The sequence below is a fragment of the Sapajus apella genome, unplaced genomic scaffold (genome assembly GCF_009761245.1).
Source record: "Sapajus apella isolate SASKATOON/1434 unplaced genomic scaffold, GSC_monkey_1.0 scaffold16, whole genome shotgun sequence".
Lineage (NCBI taxonomy): Eukaryota > Metazoa > Chordata > Mammalia > Primates > Cebidae > Sapajus > Sapajus apella.
In genome coordinates this window covers 10,574,529-10,595,909 of record NW_022436956.1, presented here as the reverse complement: position 1 = coordinate 10,595,909, position 21,381 = coordinate 10,574,529, and the positions used below count along the sequence as shown (strand labels likewise).

Here is a 21,381-nt window from a genome sequence, read left to right as displayed (position 1 = left end):
ATCCAGAAGCTCAACTTCTAGAATTCTTAGTTTGAAAAGGCAATTTGATTCTTATCCCATACAAACACAATGCATCTTTATTGAAATTTGCAAATGAAAACACACATTTCATGTTAGTTTTAGAAAATACATTCCCTATCCTCTGTTCCAGTAAAACCTAGTCAAGCCAGCCGGACAGGTTATATCAATGCAGGGAGCTGGAGTGGGAGCAAAGGGTGGTGTGAGATAGGGGTGGGGTACAGATCAAGGAGGCCTGGGAGACTCGGTGATTGGCAGTCTCTGCCAGGGCCCTTGGTGAGTAGCTAATTTCAGCATCTGGCTTCACAGGGAGAAGTGGTGGTGGTGGGGGGTGCAGTGGAGGCTCCTCCCAATTCCAGATCCACTTCTTCTTCTCCCTCTTCTGCAATCTCCTGGACACTTGGGTCTTACTGAGACGGTTTTCCCACAGTAAAGAGAGGTAGGGATAGAGGACTAAGGGTCTGGAGTGTGACTACTCTTCCATGACTCAGGCCTCTGTGCTAGAGGTGACCCCTATAGGAAGGAGAGACTCCAAATCCTTTAGCCAATGACAAGCTGGGTCATCACACCAGAGACCCAGCTTGACTCTGGGCGGGCACCATCACTGGCACAGCACCCATGCGGCCCAGGGCAGAGGAAGAAACCCCACCAGGGATGGTGGTTACTGCTCGAGTGTGGCCCCCATCTGTCGTGGGCAGTTTTGGTGAGGGCAGGACCCTGCTGGAGAGACTGGGAGTGGGGGTCAATGAACCAGGCCTGGGAGGGCCGTGGGGTGGCCGGAGGGCTCGTGCGGAGGTGACAGAGGAAAGGGTCCCATTCCTGGAGATTGTGTCTGAGCTCTTGGCCCAGGGCAGGGTCCGGGGAGCAATGGCATCCTCCCTAGTCATCAAAGAAGTAACAAGAGGTCAGAAGTGAGACGGGGAAGGAGGAGAAAGTTTCTACAGGCTTGATCTTATATTCTATCTCTCCCTGCACACTTCAGTACTCCTTTCCCTCTCCTTAAAACTTGCCCACAGGAATGATGTTTCAGCCACTAACCCCCTCCTTCCAATAGATGAGAGCTGCCTGAATTCTCAGACTCTGTGAGGAGAGCTGGAAGAGCCCTCATTGCAGCAGAGACCAGGAATACTTACTTGATATCATTGGCTGGCTCCTCCAGGGCCTTGCCCCGGCGGTGGTACAAGAGGACCAGCCCAGCCAGCAACCCCAGTCCAACCAAGGTACCCACAATAGCTCCAGAAACTACCGCAGCTCCAGGCCCTGGAAAAGGCATCGTGTCAGAGGGGCACACCCAGCTGAGGGGTTCCCACATCTCTTCAATCCCACTCCCCCGACCCCACCTGCCACCATATACATTCTCTCTTTTTCCCTGTCAAGGAGAGGGGTGGCTGTCAAGCAGGAAATGGCCAGTCACAGACCAAATATTTGTACAAACATTTGAGCAGGGCAAGCTCCTGGCCCTGTTGCAATGAGAGGCCTCAGCAGACAGGCTTCCTCCCCTCTTGCAACCTCTCTCCCACCATTGACCACTCTTCTTAACCACACTTACCCCTCACTGACCTGTGCTCACTTCCAGGGTCACATTGCACTGGGCAGTGCCCACCTCATTGTGGGCCTTGCAGACATAGATCCCAGACATGGAAGAGGAAAGGTTGGTGAGGCTTAAAGACCCACGGATGATATCTGTGGACACAATTTATCCATCAGTCCAGGGATCCTCTTTCCCATTAAAAAAAAAAAAAAATCTTGTCCCTTCTCTGGAATGTCCCCTTTGACCGTCTGGAAGTCATAGCTTATCTATTCCCTGAAGCGGGGGAAAGGTGTGACAGCTGGGATCGGCTCCCAGCTGCGGTCTGGCTAGCACAATACCCTCTCTATTCACTCCTCATTCACTGCCCTCAGTGGAAATCTGACCGAAGGCTACAGAGAAAGTGATGCTCAAAAAAGCCAAAACACCATTTTTACTTTTATTTTGCCAAGACAGCGTGATGAGAGAGAAAGAACACTGGGGTAGGAACAGGCACACGTGGGCTCCAGAGCAGGCCACAGGACTGACTTTAAGCAAGTTACTTGATATCTGAGGATCTCAGTTTCTTCGTCTGTAAAATTGGGACAAGATGACCTCCCTGATGGTGTTGAAAGGACTATACAGACTAATCATTATGACAGTTAACGTTTATTGGCTGCTTACTCTGCACCAAAGACTGCTCTAGATTCTTTACGTGTACAAACTTACCACAATTTCCCAACAAACCTGTGAGGTAATAAAGATTGTTTTAAAAAAGAAAAAGTTCCTATTATAAAAATGGTCACGTGAAAAGTAGAAAGAGAGGCAAAATGAAAATCCATATTCCCACAACCTAAATCCAACATTTGCTTTTGGCCATATTTATTTTCTTTCTTTTACTTAGACACTTTAAAGCAAACACTTCAGCATAAATCTCCAAAAAAAAGGAGTAGGTTGTTCCATATCACCACAATAGCATTGCCACGCCTTGGAAATTGATAAAATAATTATCTAAAATCATCAAATACTTCATATTAAAAATGTTTCAGTTATCCCTAAAATATTTTTCATAACTGGTGTGTTCAAGTCACACTAATGAGTTCAAGCTGGTGTGTATAAACTCCACATTTTACAAATTCAGGAATGAAGTCACCAAGTCACACACAGCTAGTCACTAGAAGAGCTGGAATTTGAACACAGACACTCCAGCTGTAGAGCCTCTTTCTTGATAGTACACACAATGAATGCACCTAACACAATACCTGCCCTGGCAGGGCATCTTCTCTGCCCCCCATTCCTCCACATCTTCCTCCTCCTTCCCAGTACTTGTCAGCACCGGCTTCCCTTTTCACCCCAGTCCCTGTGGTACCTCTCATCTTTCCCCTTCCAGCCTATCTCGGCTGTTTCCAGAAGTGTCCTCACCTAACGCTGGTGCAAAGAAAGTCTGGAAGGATGGGAGCTGCCGGTCCCACTGGTATTCGGCAGCGGGCTTACTCCTCGGGGACTGGCAGCTCAGGGTCACGTTGGCCCCCACACGAGGCACACCCAGGAGACGGCAGGACGGAGGAGCTGGAGGAACTGGGGAAGAGGAGACTGATGAAAACCACACCAGGAGACCCACTGATCCTTTCCCTCTGCCCCGCACCCTTCTGTCACTTCATTTGTCCCTCCCCTAACTCTTGCCCTCAGCCATTTAGGAGAGAGACCTGCCAGACCTCCCTGTGGGGGTGGGGAGGAGTCCACAAGTCTGTGCTTCTCACTCACCCAGTACATTGAGTTCTAAGGTTTTGATGCTGTAGCCCCTACTGGTGCCTTCTTTGTCTTGCACATTCACAGAACAGCTGTAGGGGCCAGAGTCTTTCTCCTGGAGACCCTTCAGCCGCAGGGACACATTCCGGGAGGGCATAGAGTAGACCAGGGATACTCCACGTTTGCTTGTTGTGGCCCCATTGATGTAGGCCAACACCTGGTGTGGGGCATAACACATCCCCGTTACTACTGCATGTATATACTGTACCGCAGGCTCAGCCAGTCTCCCTCCCCCAACTGTCATTTTCCAAATGCCCCTCACGTGTACCCATTCTTCTAACCTGAACCAGCTCCCCATTCACCTTTTGTCCCTAGCCTCCTCTCACTGCCCCTGGGTCCTCTTCACCAGAACAGTTCTTGGTTCCTGTGCATTGTCTCATCTCCCAGTTGCGGTGTTTAGAAAGGTGACATGACAGTGAGAGCAGGGACAATGTTGGTAGGAGGTATGTATGCAAGCAACTCAGACTGCTGGGGTAGATCCAGGTTTGTAAGACCTGAAACTTACACATTAGGGGAGGAATCTTCGAGGAAAAAATATTTAAAAAAATTTTTTAAGTGTCAAATGAGGCTGAGCATGTTAGAGCACGACTGTGAGCACTTCAGGAGGCCGAGGCAGGTGGATTGCTTGAGTCCAATAGTTCGAGACCAGCCTGGGCAACACGGTGAAACAGTCTCTACAAAAAATACAAAAATTAGGCTGGCATGGTGGCGTGTGCTTGCAGTCCCAGCTACGGAGGGGACTGAGGTGGAAGGATTACTTGAGTGGGGGAGGTAGAGGCTGCAGGGAGCCATGATTGCACCATTACAGTCCAGCCTGGGCAACAGAATGAGACCCCATTTCAAAAAAACCCAAATGACTTCCTTGAACAGTTTTCAGGGGCTCCTAAACATTGTTTCATTCTCTTCTGGGTAAATCTGTATTTGGATGTAAGCCTGGTGTCAAGACAGATGGGTCAGAGATTGTGGGAGGAGATGGCCCCTTGGCTCTCAAGGTGGTATAAAGGGGCAAGGTGACAGGGAAGGATCATTTGGGAAGAGAATTGGCCTGTGACTCGACAGTATTCAAAGCAGAGAATGTGAAAACAGAAATATGCTTTTTTGTTGTTGTTGTTGACAGAGTCTGACTCTGTCACCCAGGTTGAAAGTGGCTCGATTTTGGCTCGCTGCAACCTCTGCCTTGTGGGTTCAAGTGATCCTCCTTCCTCAGCCTCCCATGTAGCTGGGATTACAGGTGCACACCACCACACCTGGCTAATTTTTGTATTTTTAGTAGAGATGGGTTTTTACCATGTTGGCCAGGCTGGTCTCCAGCTCTTGGCCTCAAGTGATCTGCCTTTCTCAGGCTCCCAAAGTGCTGAGTTTAAAAGTGTGAGCCACCACGTCCGGCCAGAAATATGCTAACTTTTACAAGTCGTGCATGTTACTTCCCCTAAGCTTTCTCAGCCCTCAACTTCCATTCTTCCTCTCCTTTTTCCTCCATAACCAAATAAAATGCCTCTCCACTTTCACGGTGTTTTGTGTCCTAGAATTTTTGGGAAAGTTGGGCAAAAGATAACTGGGAAGTCCCTAATATCAGAACAAAAACTGAACTGGTGCAGACTTCTGCTCTTCCCTGAAACTCCTTCCCCGGCCCCCATGACCCGGCCCCCATTCCCTCGCCACCCCTCCCACCGCTACCAGCTCTTTCCTTACAACCCGGCTGGGCGCAACAGGCCTCTGGCTGAGAGATGTTCCTCCCTCACCTGTTCCTCATTCTCTTCTTTCAGTTGGAAGAACCACATCACAAAGGGCATCTCCCTCGGCTGGGCTGAAGACACCTCCCCTTGCAAGGTGTACCACGCTGGAAGCACCACTTCCCCTCCCTCCACCGCCTGCAACTTGGTGGCGGGCACGTGCAGCTGCAGCTGGGCGCGCGAGGGGGGCGCTGGAGACAAGAGCGAGGCGTGAGCGCCCCAGACGGGCTCCCAGCTCCGCCCGCGAACCCTGCCCAACGCGGCTCCACGTCAGAATGAGGAAAGTTGCGCAATGGCGAAGGAGGAACCTTGCGGGGTCCGGCCCCAGGAGGCCTCAAGGGGTGCCCAGGGACCACTGGCTCAGTGTCCTGCCTCATTTCATCACAGCTTCCTCTCTCCACCGTCAGCCTCTACGGTTGTAGCGGGGATGGGGACACATTTCTACGCATTTGTTCGTATCCAGAGGCGCTGGGCAGATTTCCAGTCGGGAGGGGAAGATGTCAGGAGAAAGGGAAGATCGACCGCTTCTGTTGTATGCTCCACAAAGCCCACTTGCTTCCCCAGTTTTCCTGAGCGAGAGCCAAGGGAGAGTAGCGATGCTGCTCAGGACCACCAGGGTCCCTCACTACCTACTTCTCGATGAGCGAAGGGAGTTGGGAGGCCGCCTGGTTACTGATTAACCCTGCGGCTCCTTCTGAACTTGCGGGAGCTGGAGAGTGTACAGCGGCCCAGCTCCTAAGCCTGACTCAGTGAATGTGGTGCTCCCTGCCCTCCTGCACAATCCCAACAGCGGGCTTCCCTGGGAAAACGGAGGGTTGAAACCCAGAAAGCACCTGGGAGCCCTTCTGGAGTCCGGGCAATCTAGGCAGAGGCCTCTCGGTTGGCAGGGAATTACGGGCAGCCCGAACGGCGATCCGGACAAGTATAGGGCCTCCCCTGAGTGTGTCCGGCGTTCAGGGGGTGGACCCGGGCGTAGGTTTCAAGGAGGGGGCTATCGTTTGCACCACAGTGTCCAGAAATACTCATCCTTCGCCCTTCGGAGAAGCAACGGAGCAGCTAACTGCTAAGCCCTTTGGGGAATAACTTCGGGCTTGCACACTGCCTGAGGATGCTGGCCGCCCTAGTCCCGGGCCCTACTCCCCGCAGGCCTCGGCGCTCTGCCTGGGAGCTGAAGACGCCACCTCCGCGTGGCGAGCAGGCGGCCGACACCGTGGGAAGAGGCCGCAGCCAGGCCCGGCTCTCCGCCCTCGAGCTCGCAGAGCCAGGCTGAAGGCCTCTAAGCACTGGGAGCTGATCCGGCCAGGATGCACGCCACCCCCACCGCTTCCCGGCTGCGCTGTACAGAACCCCCACCTCTGTTCCTTGGCCTTCGTAGCATCCCCCTTCCCATTTCCTGGAGGATCCCTGTGGTCTGGGCAGGAAATTTGTACCCAGTGATAAGGCAGAAGACAATGAAGGGGAGGGCCGCTAGACCGGAGGCTCTACCGGAGAAAACAATCCCCGCCTCAAGGAACTGGACGCCCCCTGGGGGCCCTGCCCACTGGCCATTCTGCCGAGGCCCGGCGCGCCTGGGGCCTTGCCTGCGGGTGGTGCGGGCTCTCCCTCAGCCTTCCTGCAACACACACCGACAGAGCGGGCAGAAATGATTTCCGCCAGGAAACTGCCTGGGGCCTGGGAGGGGCACGCGCTTCCTTCACTTTGGGGACCACCAGCGTCCTCCCCAGGTCCCACATTTAAAATTCCACTTTACAGAAGGTAGAGGAGGCTTGAAAGAGATTGTAATGGACACACTGGGGTCTGGGCATGGGCTCCCTGCTCTTCGCCCTGTCAGAAACTAGGAACAGAAGAGGGCCTGAGGCTTTTCTGCCCTCTGTCCTGGGTGTCTGCTGGCTCGAAAGCCCCCTAACTGGTCAGTTTTTTTTTTGGTCCCAGGGTCCAAGGAACCACTGGGTGAGAAAAGGAGGCTGGTTGGGTCTGAGCGAAGGACACAGGGACAGCCCAAGAAAGGGACCCTTCGGGCTCACAGCCCTCTCGGACACCAGAGTGAGGGAGCCGGCAGGGGCCGAAGGAGAGCGAAATGGGCCCGCTCCCCAGGGCTACTATTTTTAGTCTCCCTCTTTCTCTGAGAAACTCCCCCCGCGGGCTTCTCACGCCCCAGGGGCAGCAGCGCTGAGCCTCCGAGGAGCAAGCTGAGCGGGAGAGCCTCCCCAAGAGCCCAGATGAGTGGAGCCGGGCGCCTGCCTGTTGCCCCGCGGTCACCAGTGCCATTAACCCTCGAGTAGCTGGCGGGAGCTGGGCAACCCATCGGGGGTGGATGCCAATAGAACTTTCAAGTATAGGTCTTCAGTATGACAAATTGAGGCTCAAAGCTGGGGTAGGACAAAGTGTTGCAGATGAGCAGCAGGCGAAGCCTGGGATAGCAGGCAGCCAACTTGAGCTGTCCTCCCTTGCTTCAGAGATCCCAGCCCCTACCCCCCCCCCTCCCACAAGGAAGGGGGATAGAGTTGGGGTGGAATGCAGAAGGAACAGAGAAGTTGAAGTTGGGAAAGCGGGAATGAGAAGTTTGAGGGATCCTGGAGCAGGCATCCCTGGCTTTGGTGTGGCCAGGGGGACTGTTCTTGAAACTCACTTTGTCCAAGAACCGTAATATTGCATGCCCCAACACCTGTGGGACACAAAACAGGCTAAAGGGGACCCTGGTGATCTTCACCTCAGTCCCCATCATTGTGGCTGAATTTCACTCTACATCTTTCCAGGCCTTACTTGTCTGACATCCTCCAACCCGAGCAATGAGTTAAATATGGCCAAACCCACCCTTCACCACCATGCAAGATCCTTGAAGGGGGATAGCAAGAAAGCCTGATGGAAAGCAAGTGAAACAGTTCAAAAGGGCTTAGTCCTGCCGGTCCTTCTCTCCCAGATGGAGTTCTGAGCCACCCCAACTCCAGCTGAAGCCAGCGTCCCTGGAGGACTCCAACACTTCCCAAGCACTTTCTCCAAGGAGGTTCCCTTCCTCTCTGACCCTTGGACACCCTCCTCCCTGTTTCCCCTTGTCCCTTTGGCTCTGAGAACCAATAGTGGTGGCGAACCTGGAGTGGGGGTGTCACAATTCTGTTTCTCTGTGCATTTGAACCCTTCCGCCATTTCCTGTGTCCCAAATGACCTCACGGTCGTCCTTTGAGGGCACCTCCCTTGATTCCCAGGGCAGGAAGCAGGAGGGGGCAAGAGAGAGGATCTGTGCTGGGGAATTGACCCGAAGTGCGTGTGTCAAGTCTGGGGACCAGGGGAATTCCCCCGGGGGATCTTCCTCATCAGCTTGTGTGGGGGGTCGGGGATGAGAGGGGGCTAAAGTTAAGTCCTTAAGCTCTTTAGCCAGTGTCTCATCTAGCGGCTCAGCTCATCCGGCTCTGCTGGGTGGGGGTGGGGAGTGGACAGGGAGAAGAATGGTTCCAATAACTCACCCCAGAGGTATCCAGATCTTCCGCGAGATGCCCTTACCTTCTCCCTCTCCCCAATCCCTCTCACACCCAAACTGGGAGCTGTCCCCGCCAAAGCGCGGAGAGAAGTCAGCGCCCCTCAGTGATGCCCTGGGGTGGGGTTGGGAGGTCAGGGGAAGAGGGCGAGTCATGGGACATAGTCTCGCAGCAGGGCCCAAAGTTCTCCCTCAGGGTCAAATTCACCCCATCCCGCATCCCAAGTCCCCTCCAGGTCCGGGTTTCACTCACCGAGGATACTCAGCCCCAAGAACAAAAACAGCAGCAAGTTGGTTACCGGGGACCTGGGCAGGGAAATCATGGCCCTCCCTGGCCCAGGCGGAGTCAGGGGCGACAGCTGCGGGGATACAGGGACCCGCAGGTGCCGAAACTGCGCGACGGCGGGAGCAGAGCGTGCACGGGAGCCGGGCCGCTGACACCCAGGGCGGCTCCAGCCCAAGTCTGCGTGCTTGTGTGCCGGTGGCGGGGTGGGGACCCAAGGGCGACAGAGGGGCGGGGCATTCGAGGGGGCGGAGAGGTCGCCGTCCTCCCGGGCGGGGCGCGCGGGGTCTGCCGCTGGGGGGCGCCCCCAGCAAGAGGACAGCGGGACCCCCGGCCTCTCCCAGGTCAGGACGCAGGGAGGGGTGGGGTAAGTCGTGATAACCCGAGAGCCAGCCAGAGAGTGGAGGGGGAAGAGGAGGCTCCAGAACTATCCTGCACCGTACCCTCCCCTTCCGCCGGGGTGGGATAGGGTGACCAGGAAGGGTGGGAAATTTGGGGACTATCCGACGTTGGAACCACCAGTAATCCTTGACTTGTAAAAGCTCCAGGGCTCTGCCTCCAATGACCGGCTCCAAGCTTGGGGATGCTGGGTCCCCGGCCCAACCAGGGGGGCCGTTCCTGAAGGAGGAAGAGGGAGAGCAGAGTTTTACACTGGCAGGGAGAGGCGGGAGCGACAGCCGCCTGCGGGCTCTGTGGGAGGCGGGGGCTGCGAGGCCACCGGGGCGCGGCAGCAAGGGTGACGGCAGAAGCCCTGCGGGAGCCCAGGCCACACCGGGACGCGCCAGCGCTGGCTGGCGGCGCAAGGAATCTTCACCTGAGGGCAGGAAAAAGGAACGCTCAGTGAGTTCCGCAGACCCCGACAACCCAGCACGGAGAATTACCCTGGCCTGTGCCTCATACTCCGAGCAGGGAATGTTGCACAAGATAGCCCCAGGAGCCGAGCGGGAAACTGAGGCAACGCGCATGCAGCTCCCAGCTTAGCCCCTGAAATGAGCGGCGTTCGGGCCTGAAGCTGACTGGGGAGGAGGGGCAACTGCGGGAAGGTAGGCAGGACAGTCCCTCCGTTTCTTCTTTATTCCCCGAATCTTCAGTGCCTCCCATTCCCGCAGTGAAAGGCTCAGGCACGCTCTGATCCTTTAATTCCCGAGACTAGCTCGTGTTCGCCGTGATTTGAATTTAACGCCCCCCTCCCTGTGCCATTCGGTCAAAAGGCACCTTTGCGCCCTCTGGCGGCCGCTGCTCCCTTACAGCAAGGCACGCACCTGTTCTTGCTTCTCTGTCCAACAGCGCGCACGCGCGCACACACACAAAAGATGCTTGAAACATCCCAGCACAGCTCAACCACCCAGCAAACGTCACTGAGGGCAGAAAGCATAACAACGAATTCCTGGTGCTGCCTGCTCTGCGGGCAGAGCTGTCTGAGAAGAAAAGCAGCTAGGCCTGCGGGATTCCATTTACTGCACACAGTTGTGCTGTTTTAACAGTGTAGTCCCTGGGCAAACACTGTGCACAAGATCTTTTTCTATACAGTGCCTCATACGCACTCTCAGCTGCTTCTTCCTAGTGTGACCTGCCTGGCTCCTCTTCAAATACCTGCCATGCAGTGGGCTGGAGAGATGCCTATGCAAACATGAAATTGCTCATGCAAACCCTGGAATCTAGTACTTGGCAGCTCAGTGGCAGCAAAGACAACAGGAAGAGATACCTGCCAGTCTCACACTCTTGTGCAGGGAACTACAAACTTGGACTTGCCAAGCAGATTGTGTGGTGGGGTTGGGGGTTGTTGGTTTGGTTTTCCAATTCCATCACACTCAAATTTTTCTTGGCTTTAGTCTGCACTGCGAACCATCTCTTGTAAACACCCCTCCTTTGTTTCCAGACAAGTCACCCCTAGTAACTCCTTCCAAGAGAGGAAGTAAAGTCTTCTGGTTCTAACCCAGAAACACCAAGTATCTAATCACACAGGCTTTGTTCATCCTGATCAGGTGCTACGTAAGGTGTAGCTTCAACAGTCATTCCCTGTAGCTAACTTTTCCTTCAGAATTCAGATCCCAAATTACTTGTGACATAGGAAGCAAAGCAGCAACCAATGATTTATAGGCAGTGAATGTCTTCATGTGACACAGGGGCAGTCTCTTCAGGATTCTTTGACCGTAAATAATTTTCCTTACTGTCTCCTATTTCAGCTATTTCTTTCTTCTGACCCTGAGACAGTCAAGTAGCAGAAGTTGGCATAATAGCTCCATTACTTTCTGAAAATTTTCACCGAGATGCACTTGAGGCTGGATTGCTTTTCACCCTGGTGTAAATCATGAATGCCAGCACAGATGATCTGTGTGCCACCTGGGAACTGCTTACATAAACATCTCTGCAACAGCTAAGTTCATAGTTTCATGTGAGAAACTTGCAGGCCACTAGTGCTTCTTCCAATCACACCTCATCTTAGATTTCCAAAGTATTTCCTAATATTTATTTTTACATTTGAATATACTTTCTCTGTCCCCCTTGAATCAGTTACAAGCCTTCTTTAAGGTCTAAATAGTCCATTTCTTATTTTTGGCAATGCTCATAGTTATCTGACCTCCTGCTATCTTTTCTAGACTGTTCTGAACAAAGAGACTGGAGATACAGTATCAGCAAGCTACTTTCTTGGTAAACTTCCATTTCCCAATGCTCATCGTTGTCCTTTCCCAGCCAACCATCCCAAGCCAAATGGTAAAAACATCTATTGGATTCAGCCTTTGCTATCTTCTCCATGCCACTCACAGTGGGTCTAGCAATGTCCCATTCTCACTAATGTTTGGTAGGTCTAAAACATTCTTATGAAATGTTACCCATTCGTATGAAATGTTCTGCCTCAGCTAAGCAACTAACAACAATGGGAAGATGCAGAAAAAAAAAAATGCATAAAGCATGTTAGTTTTCGGACTGGTCAATGGCAAAGTTTTAGAGATGCCATGAAGTATTCCTGGTAATAATACTTTTTCCTACAGTATTTAGCACTGAGTACTATGAGATTATTGCTACAAGATGGTCAAGAGTGCCTCAGCCTTTAGGATCAGAATTCTAAGTTCCAAAGAAGAGCAAACTCAAGGAGGATTTCCTCAGGCCTCTGCCTATAGATGCTGCCCAGGGAGAACAGGTGCTACACTCAAAACACTCTCAAGATACTTATATTCTCCTTGAACTAGTAGTCATTTTTGGCAGCTCTCATCAGAAAACAACCAACTCCATAACCTCAGACTCAAATAAAAGAAATAAAAGCCATTTCATTGATTATAAACTCTCTAGTTATTACAAAAATAAAGAAGTGTTAACCAACAGGCATCAGAATGAGAAAAATCACTGATTTGAGAACATTCAGCTTGCAGGAGAAGAACATTTTTGGTTAATATGTAACTATATCTTCAGTAGTATAGCAAAACGGAAGAATGAGAATTCTTACCTGGATTTGCAGCTCACTTAAAGTAGAGCACTTAAGAGATGCTGGGAAATCATTAAAGATAAATAACCAATTTCACAAGTTCCTGCCATGAGATCAAAGAGATCCTTGACTATGCTATTAGTAAGTGATTCTGAGCTCCGAGTACTAACCTGTAAGGAGTAGTGGTTGGTCCATTAGAAATCTCTGAAAGATCTAAACATGACAGTTACCTTCCCAATGGACTCATACCTGTCAATTCCCTCTCCTAAAAAAATACTTTTGGGCTGGCCCCAGTGGCTCACACCTGTAACCCCAATACTTTGGGTGGGAGGATTGCTTAAGGACAAGAGTTTGAGACCAGCTGAAACACAGGGGGAAACATAGCATAATTTATCATAGCATGATAAAATAAAATTTATTTATGGTTTTGGTAGAGATAAAACATACCAAACACAGGGGGAAACAAAACATGAGATATTTATTTAAATAAATAAAAAAAAAAACATTGCTGGTGTGATGGCACTCAAGCCTGTAGTCTCAGCTGCTCAGGAGGCTTTGAGGCAAGAGGACCACTTGAGCCCAGGAATTTGAGACTGCACTGAGCTACGACTGCACTGCTGCATTCCAGCATGGGTGACAGAGCAAGACCCTGCCTCAAAAAAAGGATGTTTCTATTGGATCCTTCTATCCTTTTGAGAGACAGTAAGATTCCATCAATTTTCCAGCTGTACTCCTTGAGAGCTGCCCCTGAGTACTGAGTGTAAAAGATGAGGAATGACTCTTTTACAAATTCATATACTTACGGTCAAAAGGATTATCCTAGTCACTTTTAAAAGAACTGCAGAACGAGATGTCCAGTGACCTTTGGTACTCTGACAATAAATGATGACATTGGTCGGCAAGGTATAGAGAGTGAAAAGACGTGAAGATACCCTGCTCTGTTTGTTCTTTTCATTCTTAGCAGTAAAGTCAGAGCACAGCCCCCACTGCCAGTGCGGCCACACTCTGCTACAAAAAGCTCAACTAGTACGCCAAGAGGCCAGGAATTACTTTAATTTTTTTTTTTTTTTAAAAAAAGGTTTAAATGGCAACACAACTGTAAAGTTGGTACATCACAGAAACAAAGGTCTTTGCAGGCAACACTGATTGGAAATAGCAAAACACTTGGTTGGTGAAAAAAATGAAACTAAACTATATACAATAGTAGCTAAGGGTGATATTGAAAAACAGTCTTTTTAACTGTGAATCAAGATTTAACTTGCCATTATCTATTGCTTATTTATTCAGGGTTGTAAATATTACTTATATAGAGACATAGAGATGTGTAAAAATGAAACATTGTGAAAAAAATACAATTTTTCAATTTCATATGAAACTCAAAGTATAAGTTTTGTCCAATATGGAATGTACCTACATTTGTTTATATTAGGGCTCTAAAACCATTTAAAAATTGTTTTTCTGTTTTTAAAAAAGAAAACAGCTGACCCACCATGCAAGTTTGCTATATATCTTGCTTGCTCAAAATGAGCATTTGCAGGTGAGGTCTGTTTTTTTCTCTGGCCAAAGTCTACTATGATTCCTTAGAAGTTGTACTGGCCCAATCCAGGAAAGAGTTTCCATGAAGAGTCTGATGGCAGCATCTGGATGAGGGGTGGTCTGGGTAATGGGAAGTAAATAGAGAAGGAGCTAAGAGCCCAAATCCTTATGAAGGATGACATTCAGTTGTTAAATTTTAAGGGGTATCCAATGGCTTTTTCCAGGCACTCAACTAAAGAGCCAGCGGAAAGGAAATCCCTCTCTACTTCTACAAATTTGATATAGATGGATTTGGGGGAAACTCCGGGATCCACAATACAGTTCTGAGACAAAAACCCGTTAATACCAACCCAATCTTTGCTGAAGGTTTTGGTATTTGCTTGGAAATGTAAAAATAAGCACTGCTGCAGAGTCCTGACCTCAGCAATCCCGAGGTAGCAATATGTAATTCGGGTGGGTTCTATTTCCACCTGTAATGAGGCTTGTGGTGAAAGGGTTTCCAGGTCAACCCGGCCCTCTTTTCCTGGGTCCAGGGAACGTTGCTCCATGTGGGGTGAGAGGGGCCTCTCAATACATTCTTCATAGCCAATGGCATAAAGGCCTGGGCTTTTAGGAATACCTCCAGGCAACAAATATTGAACAACATTCCCACCGGTTGGTTTGGAGTGGGCAATGGGTATCCAGTCAATTTCCATGTGCAACTCCAAGCACCTAGCTTCACTAATAGTGATCTCTAAAAATTTGTAGTAAACATTTTTCCAGTTCATTTTCTGCACTCGGGTCATAATGATCCGTCCTTCAGGCTTCTCAGAATTGAAGTACTCCCGAAGTCGCTTGCCAAGGGGCACCTGGGAGCTGATCTCAGCATAATGGTAACGGATATCCTCTTTCCAACGGGTGTTATAACCAATTCCAAAAATGGCCAGTTTATTAGAAAGATGGAGCCTTGAAAAGTCTGTCCAGCTCTGAAAAAGTTCCCATTTCAACTGTACTGATTCCAAAATCTGTACAATATTCTGCATGATGTCTCTCTTCCTGGAAAGAGAAATAAAAGTCAAATTCCCCAAGTGTCTAGAATAGCAGTGTCCAATAGAACTTTCTGTGAAGGAAATGTTCTGTATCTGCTGTCCAATACGGTGGCCACCAGAACTTAAAATGTGGCTAATGTGAGGTATTAAATTTTTAATTAGATTTAGTTTTAAATTACATTTAAATAGCCACATGTGACTAGTGGCTACTGTACTAGGCAGTGTAAGTCTAGATAATCATCATATTAAAATGAGAGAAAAACACCCCTAGCAAGTTTCTAAGAATTAATGATAAACTGCTTTCCATGACTTCTATAGCCTCACTGTATCATGTTTAATCAGTATCAATACCTTAGACTCTAGGATTTCAGAAATCTACAGATCATAACATTTTAAAATGGCCATTATGTTTATCATGCCTTTCAGACCTAACTACCTACCAAAATAAGGTGAAAAATGCTGTATTTAGAAAAGTATCTGGTGTCACTTAAAATAATTAACAGCTTAATTTCTAACCTGGAAATTCAGAAAGTCCAATGTTTTTGGCCCATACATGTGTGCTGTGGGAAAATATGCAACTGATTATGACTAATGATCTTTTTTAAATGACATTTTCTATTTGTCTGAAATTCATTACTATTCCCAAAATTGAAAGAAGTCAGGTTAGCATATAATTAAGATCTGGGAATTCAGATGGAAAAGCCTCACATTAGGCTTAGATTTCAAGAGAGAAACATTCAAGATAATGAACTGAGACTGTTCTAGGAAACCCTTTATAAAGGGAAGCAAAAATATCGGAATTATTTCAATTTTGACTCATATACCTAACAGAATAAGACAAAAAACGCTGGAAATTTTTTTTATTTCACAGGCTGCTTAAATCATGTAATCTGTATATATATGAAACTATATAAAGTTTGTTTCTCCAGTATAGCAAAACTTTGATACTGTAAGATTGGTTTGTTAAATATTAACTTGATAACAAACTACTACACTCCACACCAACTACAGGTTTAACCTACGAAAACACTCAACTACCACACTTACATAAATCACACACAGGCAAGCAAGGAGGGTGTACATGCTGATTTGCTAACAGCTTTTTGAAAGGAGGCTTTGGAAGCAGCAGAATCCTTGAGACTTTCCTGTTACATTCTCATGCCTTCTAGGGGAGGAGCTTTGGGAACATTCTGGGGAGGCTTCACATAGCCATTCTGAAGTCTGTCCTCTTGCTCTCCTTGACTTTCTTTGCAAGATGGCAAAAAATGAATATTTTGTTATCAGCTGCTTCTTGGAGCTAAGAGTAAGACTGCCCTGAATTTGCCCTCTATCCTTTAGTTTGTCTTGAAAGCTTTCAAGTATCAGAGTGCCTATCTAGATGAAATCACTGCATTCTCGGGGAATTATTCCTCTTCTCAGAGGACACAAAAGCACTTGGTCAGTTTTATGATGTCTAATTGTGGTGCTTATGAGGCTAAGACACAGACCATATTTCTGCATAGGTTGATGCTTAAAAGGAAAATGATCTTTCATAGCTACCATCTTTCCCTGCCCTTCTTCGAAATGTTTTATTGATCTTACAGAGGGCTATGCTAAGGGCTGGGATGAAGGACAGAGATTTTTGTCTATTCTGTTCAATGAAGTGACCCAATGCCTGATATATAGTAGGCACCGGAGAAACGTGTGTTGAATAAATGAGCAGCCTAGGGGATTAGCTAGGTTCAGCTAATCCTACCTATGCCTACCTATAGAGAAAAGGAAATCCCATGCCCAAATCACGGAATTTTACTCAGCATTGTCATGGCACTAAATCATTAATGCTACAGTCAGAGCGTGCAAAGAACTGTCTTGAAGAAACTATTGCACTGGAAAATAAATGGCCTACCCAGACCCTGTTCAGAATCCCTCACCCTGAGAGCTGAAAGCTGCAGGACAGGCAGCACTAGCTGGAGATTTCTGCAGAACCTGTCTTTTTCCTGCCCTGCTGAGCTGAGCCTGAAGCTGATTTGAGCTCAAGACTCATATCAGCGTTTCAAAGCTATGGAGCACAATGAGAGCTAGACCAAGTTATTTAAACAATTCCTGAGAACTGTCTGTTACATTTCCTGGTTTTTGAAGTTCCAATCGCCAGAAAAATTTAAGTGGTTTGAGGTTGCTGACACCAAATCCATGAAATTTGAGTTCATTCCTAGTTATATCAACTGGGCCTTCCTTAAAGGTCCTGAATGTTTATAAGGAAGAGGTAAGGACATTTTAGTGAAAAACGAGTGTTTTTTTTTGCAGAATAAGGGTTTGAAGGTACAGATTTGTAATAATTTTTTTTTTTTTTCGGGAGATAGGATCTTGCTCTGTCATCCAGGCTGGAATGCATGGTTCACTGCAGCCTTGACCTACTGGACTCAAGTAATCCTCCCACCTCAGCCTTCTGAGGTAGCTAGGACTACCTTGTGCCTGTAGTATAGTGCATCTACTATACCCAGCTTTGTAAGATGGTGATCTAGCTATGTCTAGCCCAAGCTGGTTTTGAATTCCTGGGCTCAAGCAATCCTCCTGTCTTGGCATCTCAGGGTGCTGGGATGACAGGCATGAGCCACTGGTGGTGCTTGGTCTTGTAATAACTCACTTTTTTTTTTTTTTTTTTTTTTTGGGACAGAGTCTCACTCTGTTACCCAGGCTGGAGTGCACTGGCACGATCTCAGCTCACTGAAACCTCTGCCTCCTGGATTCAAGCGATTCTTGTGCCTTGGCCTCCCGAGTAGCTAGGATTACAGGGTGTGTGTCATCACATCCAGCTAATTTTTGTGTTTTGTTTTGTTTTGTTTTTTGAGACAGAGTCTTGTTCTTGTTGCCCAGGCTGGAGAACAATGGCATGATCTCAGCTCACTGCAACCTCCACCTCCTGGGTTCAAGCAATTCTCCTGACTCAGCCTCCCAAGTAGATTACAGGTGCTCGCCACCATGCCCGGCTAATTTTTGTATTTTTTTAGTAGAGACTGGGTTTCGTCATGTTGGCCAGGCTGGTCTTATTTACTCCTGACCTCATGATCTACCCGCCTCAGCCTCCCAAAGTGCTGGGATTAAAGGAGTGAGCCATCGTGCCTGGCTATAATAACTCATTTTTTACAACAATAATCAGTTTCGCTTCCTTTGTACACTTTGATGTCACACTCCTAAAAGATAACTACTTCCCAATGAGAAATGGCCTTAAACTTACTGATGTGGGTCATTAGCTTCTTTTTTGAGGAATGGAATAATGGGCACAATTTGGGGGAACAACTCCTCATCCCTGAACTCTTACCCTCTCCCCAGACATGGAATCAGATGACAATGGGAATTCTTTGATTCCAAAGAGAGACTCTGAAAAACAAACAAGCATTTGCAAATGGGAAGTGGTGCTGGTGGCTTGCTGAATAAAAACAACTAATGTGGCCAGGTGTGGTGGCTCACACCTGTAATCCCAACACTTTGGGAGGCCGAGGCAGGCAGATTACTTGAGGTCAGGAGTTTGAGATCAACCTGGCCAACATGGAAAAACCCCGTCTCTACTAAAAATATGAAAATTAGCCAAGCACGGTGATATGCCTGTTGTCCCACCTACTTAGGCTGGAATTACAGGTGCTTGCAGCGAGCCAAGATTGCACCACTATGCTCCGGCCCGCATGATAGAGTAAGACTCTATCTCAAAAAAACAAACAAAAAAAAACAACGAATGCTTTCTTGTTGTGTTGCCTGTTACCTATCACAGCCCTTTTCGCCTCTTCTCTGCCATCTCTCAGACATCAAGATCATATGCTCCAAGGTTAACAGGTGAAAAAAATGAATGGTGTTTCTTACTTTCTCCACAAATTTATCTGCCAATATATTCTCCTCAGTAATTACATTTAATCAGGGACTCACTTAAAGCTATTAAAAAGAACCACCAATACAATGTCACTGGTAATTTCAGGAACTAGGATGTCCTTGCACAAAAGATAATGCTAAACTTGGGGAAGATCAAGCTTCGTGGACCACTGTCCCTGGACCTTCTTAGTCTTTCCTCTAGCAATTGCTTTCTTTTCTAAATGTTTAATAGGCCATCTAAGAGCTTTCTTTTTGATTCCCAAAATGTAATACTTCAGGTGTCCCTCTGGTCTGCCTGATCATTTCACCTAACCCCAGATAAACTCAGGTTCCTGTGACTCATCTTTGCGCCGTAATTAAACATCCAGATGTCCACATCCACACACAGGCAAACACCACAAACATGCCTATTTCCATGTAACACATTTATTTCTTCTTCTTCTATACAAAATTCTCAACATTTTACATAACCACTGGAAGAGTTAAGCTAAGATGTAAAAGAATGTATAGACGTCACAGTTCTCGGAATTACCAGTGATGCTATGCTTGTAATGCTTTTTACTTTAAGTCCTTGATTAAATCTAAAGAATGAATAGACATGCCTCCTTGGTGAATGGCTGGAACTTCCAAAACATGTCTAAATATTTTCTGATCCTCCCAATGGTCATTAAACTTAGGCAGACACACTTTCTGGAAAGGTGAAGCATCTACTTACTGTGCTTCTTCAGAAGACTCTTGTTTTATTTTTAATGTTCTCTTTGTGATAGGTATTTCATCTGAAAAGCAAAGATTTTGAAACAAGTTATATTTTCCTAAGCAATGGCATGCACATATGTAGATAGGTAGCTATGTTTACTGATTATTCCATATTTTCCAAGACCAGGCTTTTACTCTAGTGTCAAACACTGTCCTATGTCAGATGTATAAATGTAACTCTTATATAATGAGATGCATACATTTATATGCAAGGTCAGAAACCAGCTCTACAAGTATGAAATTCTTCAAGGTCACCAGTGGATTTCTAGCTAGGAGCTTAAAGCTTAATTTCACTGCAGACATGATTTTAAAAGGACAAGAATAAAAATAATTCTGTTCTATTTAGATTTTCTATGTAGGTTTTACAAAGCAATTATTCCCCCAATATCAGGATCAACATATTCTGCATACTGCTTTTTTCCTAAAGGTTTGAGTGACTTAACTCTCTACAGCAAAACCAGTGTTACGGAATGCCAAAGTAATTTAGACCTTATTTCTCCTTTGAAATTAATCGGTAGTGATCGCCTACCATCTACCCCTTTTATTCTTCTAATCTTTAAGTCCGTCTTTTATATGTCATTAGTCTTAGTTTTATAACCTCTTTCTTCTTTCACTCACTCTCTTCCAGTATTTGAGAAATATTTTTAAAACAACATTGCTAAGAAACATATTAGCATTTAGTCCTTTTTCTTTTGAATTAACATTTTTCTATCATCACAAATTTGGTAAAAAACAGAGCCCATGAACTTTTATCTAAAGGTCTGGGAGCATGTTTATAATGCCAATCCTACTTATACTTCCTTGGGGGCTACCTAAGTACCAAGAGCTGGAAGCAAGAACACTTCCTTCCAAGCAAGCTCTCATTACACAACCTGCTGTTAATGTGCAATGGCTGACTGATCAGTATCTCCAAATTATGAAATCAATATGAAAATCAAAATTGGAGCACGTAATGCAAAAAGAAACAGAACAAACCCACAATGACATGTACACTCTTAATTAGACCCCACAAGTTTAGATTTGATGGTCAGGAATTTTATTTCCATTTTTAATACCTATGACTGTATAAATCCTCCAGTTAATACCTATGACTGTATAAATCACTCCAGTTACTGTTGGGATGGGGTCCCTTAAGAAGTGTGAAGGAATATGATCACACAGTTCAAATATCAGCCCTTTTCAAGGTAAATGGAAGCTTCCCCTCATTTTTTGTTCAGACTCAAGTCTGGGAGAAGATCTTTTCCAAATCATAAACAGAAAGAAAAATGTATTTGGGATGAAGGAAGGAATTCCTAACATAGCTACATCTACAGCAGTTGGGCCAAGAGTCATTATCTTAGCAGTCATCTCAGAACTAGAGGGTACAGAATATTTTGCATAGGATGCTACCTGTCACTGAGTGTCCTTGTATAGGTCAGAATTAGAAATTCTTCTGTGTTTTTGGGAATCTTGTTGATAATCAACTTGTCAAATGAACAACCTCAAGCACTAGTTGGCAGTTTAAGGCTAAATCAAGGATGCCCATATTAGACTGGGGCATGGAAATGCATAAAAGACATACAAGGCAGAGATGTCCTTTATGCCTTGTGCTGACCACTATAGAAACAGCACCAAAAATATTTACAGATAATAAGTACTGGTACATATATATAAAGGTACATAAATACACACAAACATAAGTATCAAGTATGTTGGCTTTCTTACCCAATTCCTGATCTGTTGGATAGCCATGGAGATCCTGACTGTGGTTTCCCCAGTCCTCCTGTGAATAGTCCTCCATAGTGCTGCCATCTGACTCCAGCTCCTGGTACAAGCCACTACTGTTAATAAGTACAGGCTGGCAGGGCTGAGCATCCCATCCTCCCTGACCAAACACCTGTTCCAACTGTTCAAATGTGTAACTGCTCTTTCTTTTCCCAACACCATGTTCTTTCACCCGACTGTAACACCTGCGAAGGGTCTAAGACACAAAGTC

General features: G+C 47.1%; 2 protein-coding genes across 7 annotated transcripts in view; both read right to left on the bottom strand.

Annotated features, from left to right (window-relative positions):
* Positions 1-48: 48 nt before the first annotated feature.
* Positions 49-9,032, bottom strand: ESAM (endothelial cell adhesion molecule). Its single transcript, XM_032285085.1, has 7 exons — positions 8,793-9,032; positions 5,077-5,258; positions 3,290-3,491; positions 2,948-3,103; positions 1,579-1,701; positions 1,152-1,278; positions 49-897 (listed from the first exon to the last, which is right to left on the bottom strand). Exons 1-7 carry the CDS (start codon positions 8,860-8,862, stop codon positions 582-584), a joined length of 1,176 nt encoding a protein of 391 aa, XP_032140976.1. The 5' UTR covers positions 8,863-9,032; the 3' UTR covers positions 49-581.
* Positions 9,033-13,278: 4,246 nt separating this feature from the next.
* The window catches only part of MSANTD2 (Myb/SANT DNA binding domain containing 2), a 35,350-nt gene continuing 27,247 nt past the window's right edge, over positions 13,279-21,381 (bottom strand). For 2 of the 6 annotated variants that reach the window (XM_032285078.1, XM_032285080.1), the window contains 3 exons: positions 21,111-21,366; positions 19,366-19,426; positions 13,279-14,817 (listed from right to left, as the gene is read on the bottom strand). In XM_032285078.1, the coding sequence (XP_032140969.1) occupies positions 13,965-14,817; positions 19,366-19,426; positions 21,111-21,366 (1,170 nt within the window). In that variant the 3' untranslated portion in view covers positions 13,279-13,964. Of the gene's footprint in view, positions 14,818-19,361; positions 19,427-21,110; positions 21,367-21,381 lie in introns of those variants that run through there. The other 4 variants (XM_032285079.1, XM_032285081.1, XR_004270825.1 and 1 more) reach the window with 3 other exon arrangements.

What these genes read in the sequence shown, in the direction of transcription:
- ESAM (XM_032285085.1), bottom strand. Translation starts at nt 8,862, where the DNA reads ATGATTTCCCTGCCCAGGTCCCCGGTAACCAACTTGCTGCTGTTTTTG. An exon ending in CTTAGAACTCAATGTACTGG is followed by an intron (nt 3,104 to 3,289) that starts GTGAGTGAGAAG and finishes CCTCTTCCCCAG; the next exon opens with TTCCTCCAGCTCCTCCGTCC. An exon ending in GAGCCAGCCAATGATATCAA is followed by an intron (nt 898 to 1,151) that starts GTAAGTATTCCT and finishes TTTGATGACTAG; the next exon opens with GGAGGATGCCATTGCTCCCC.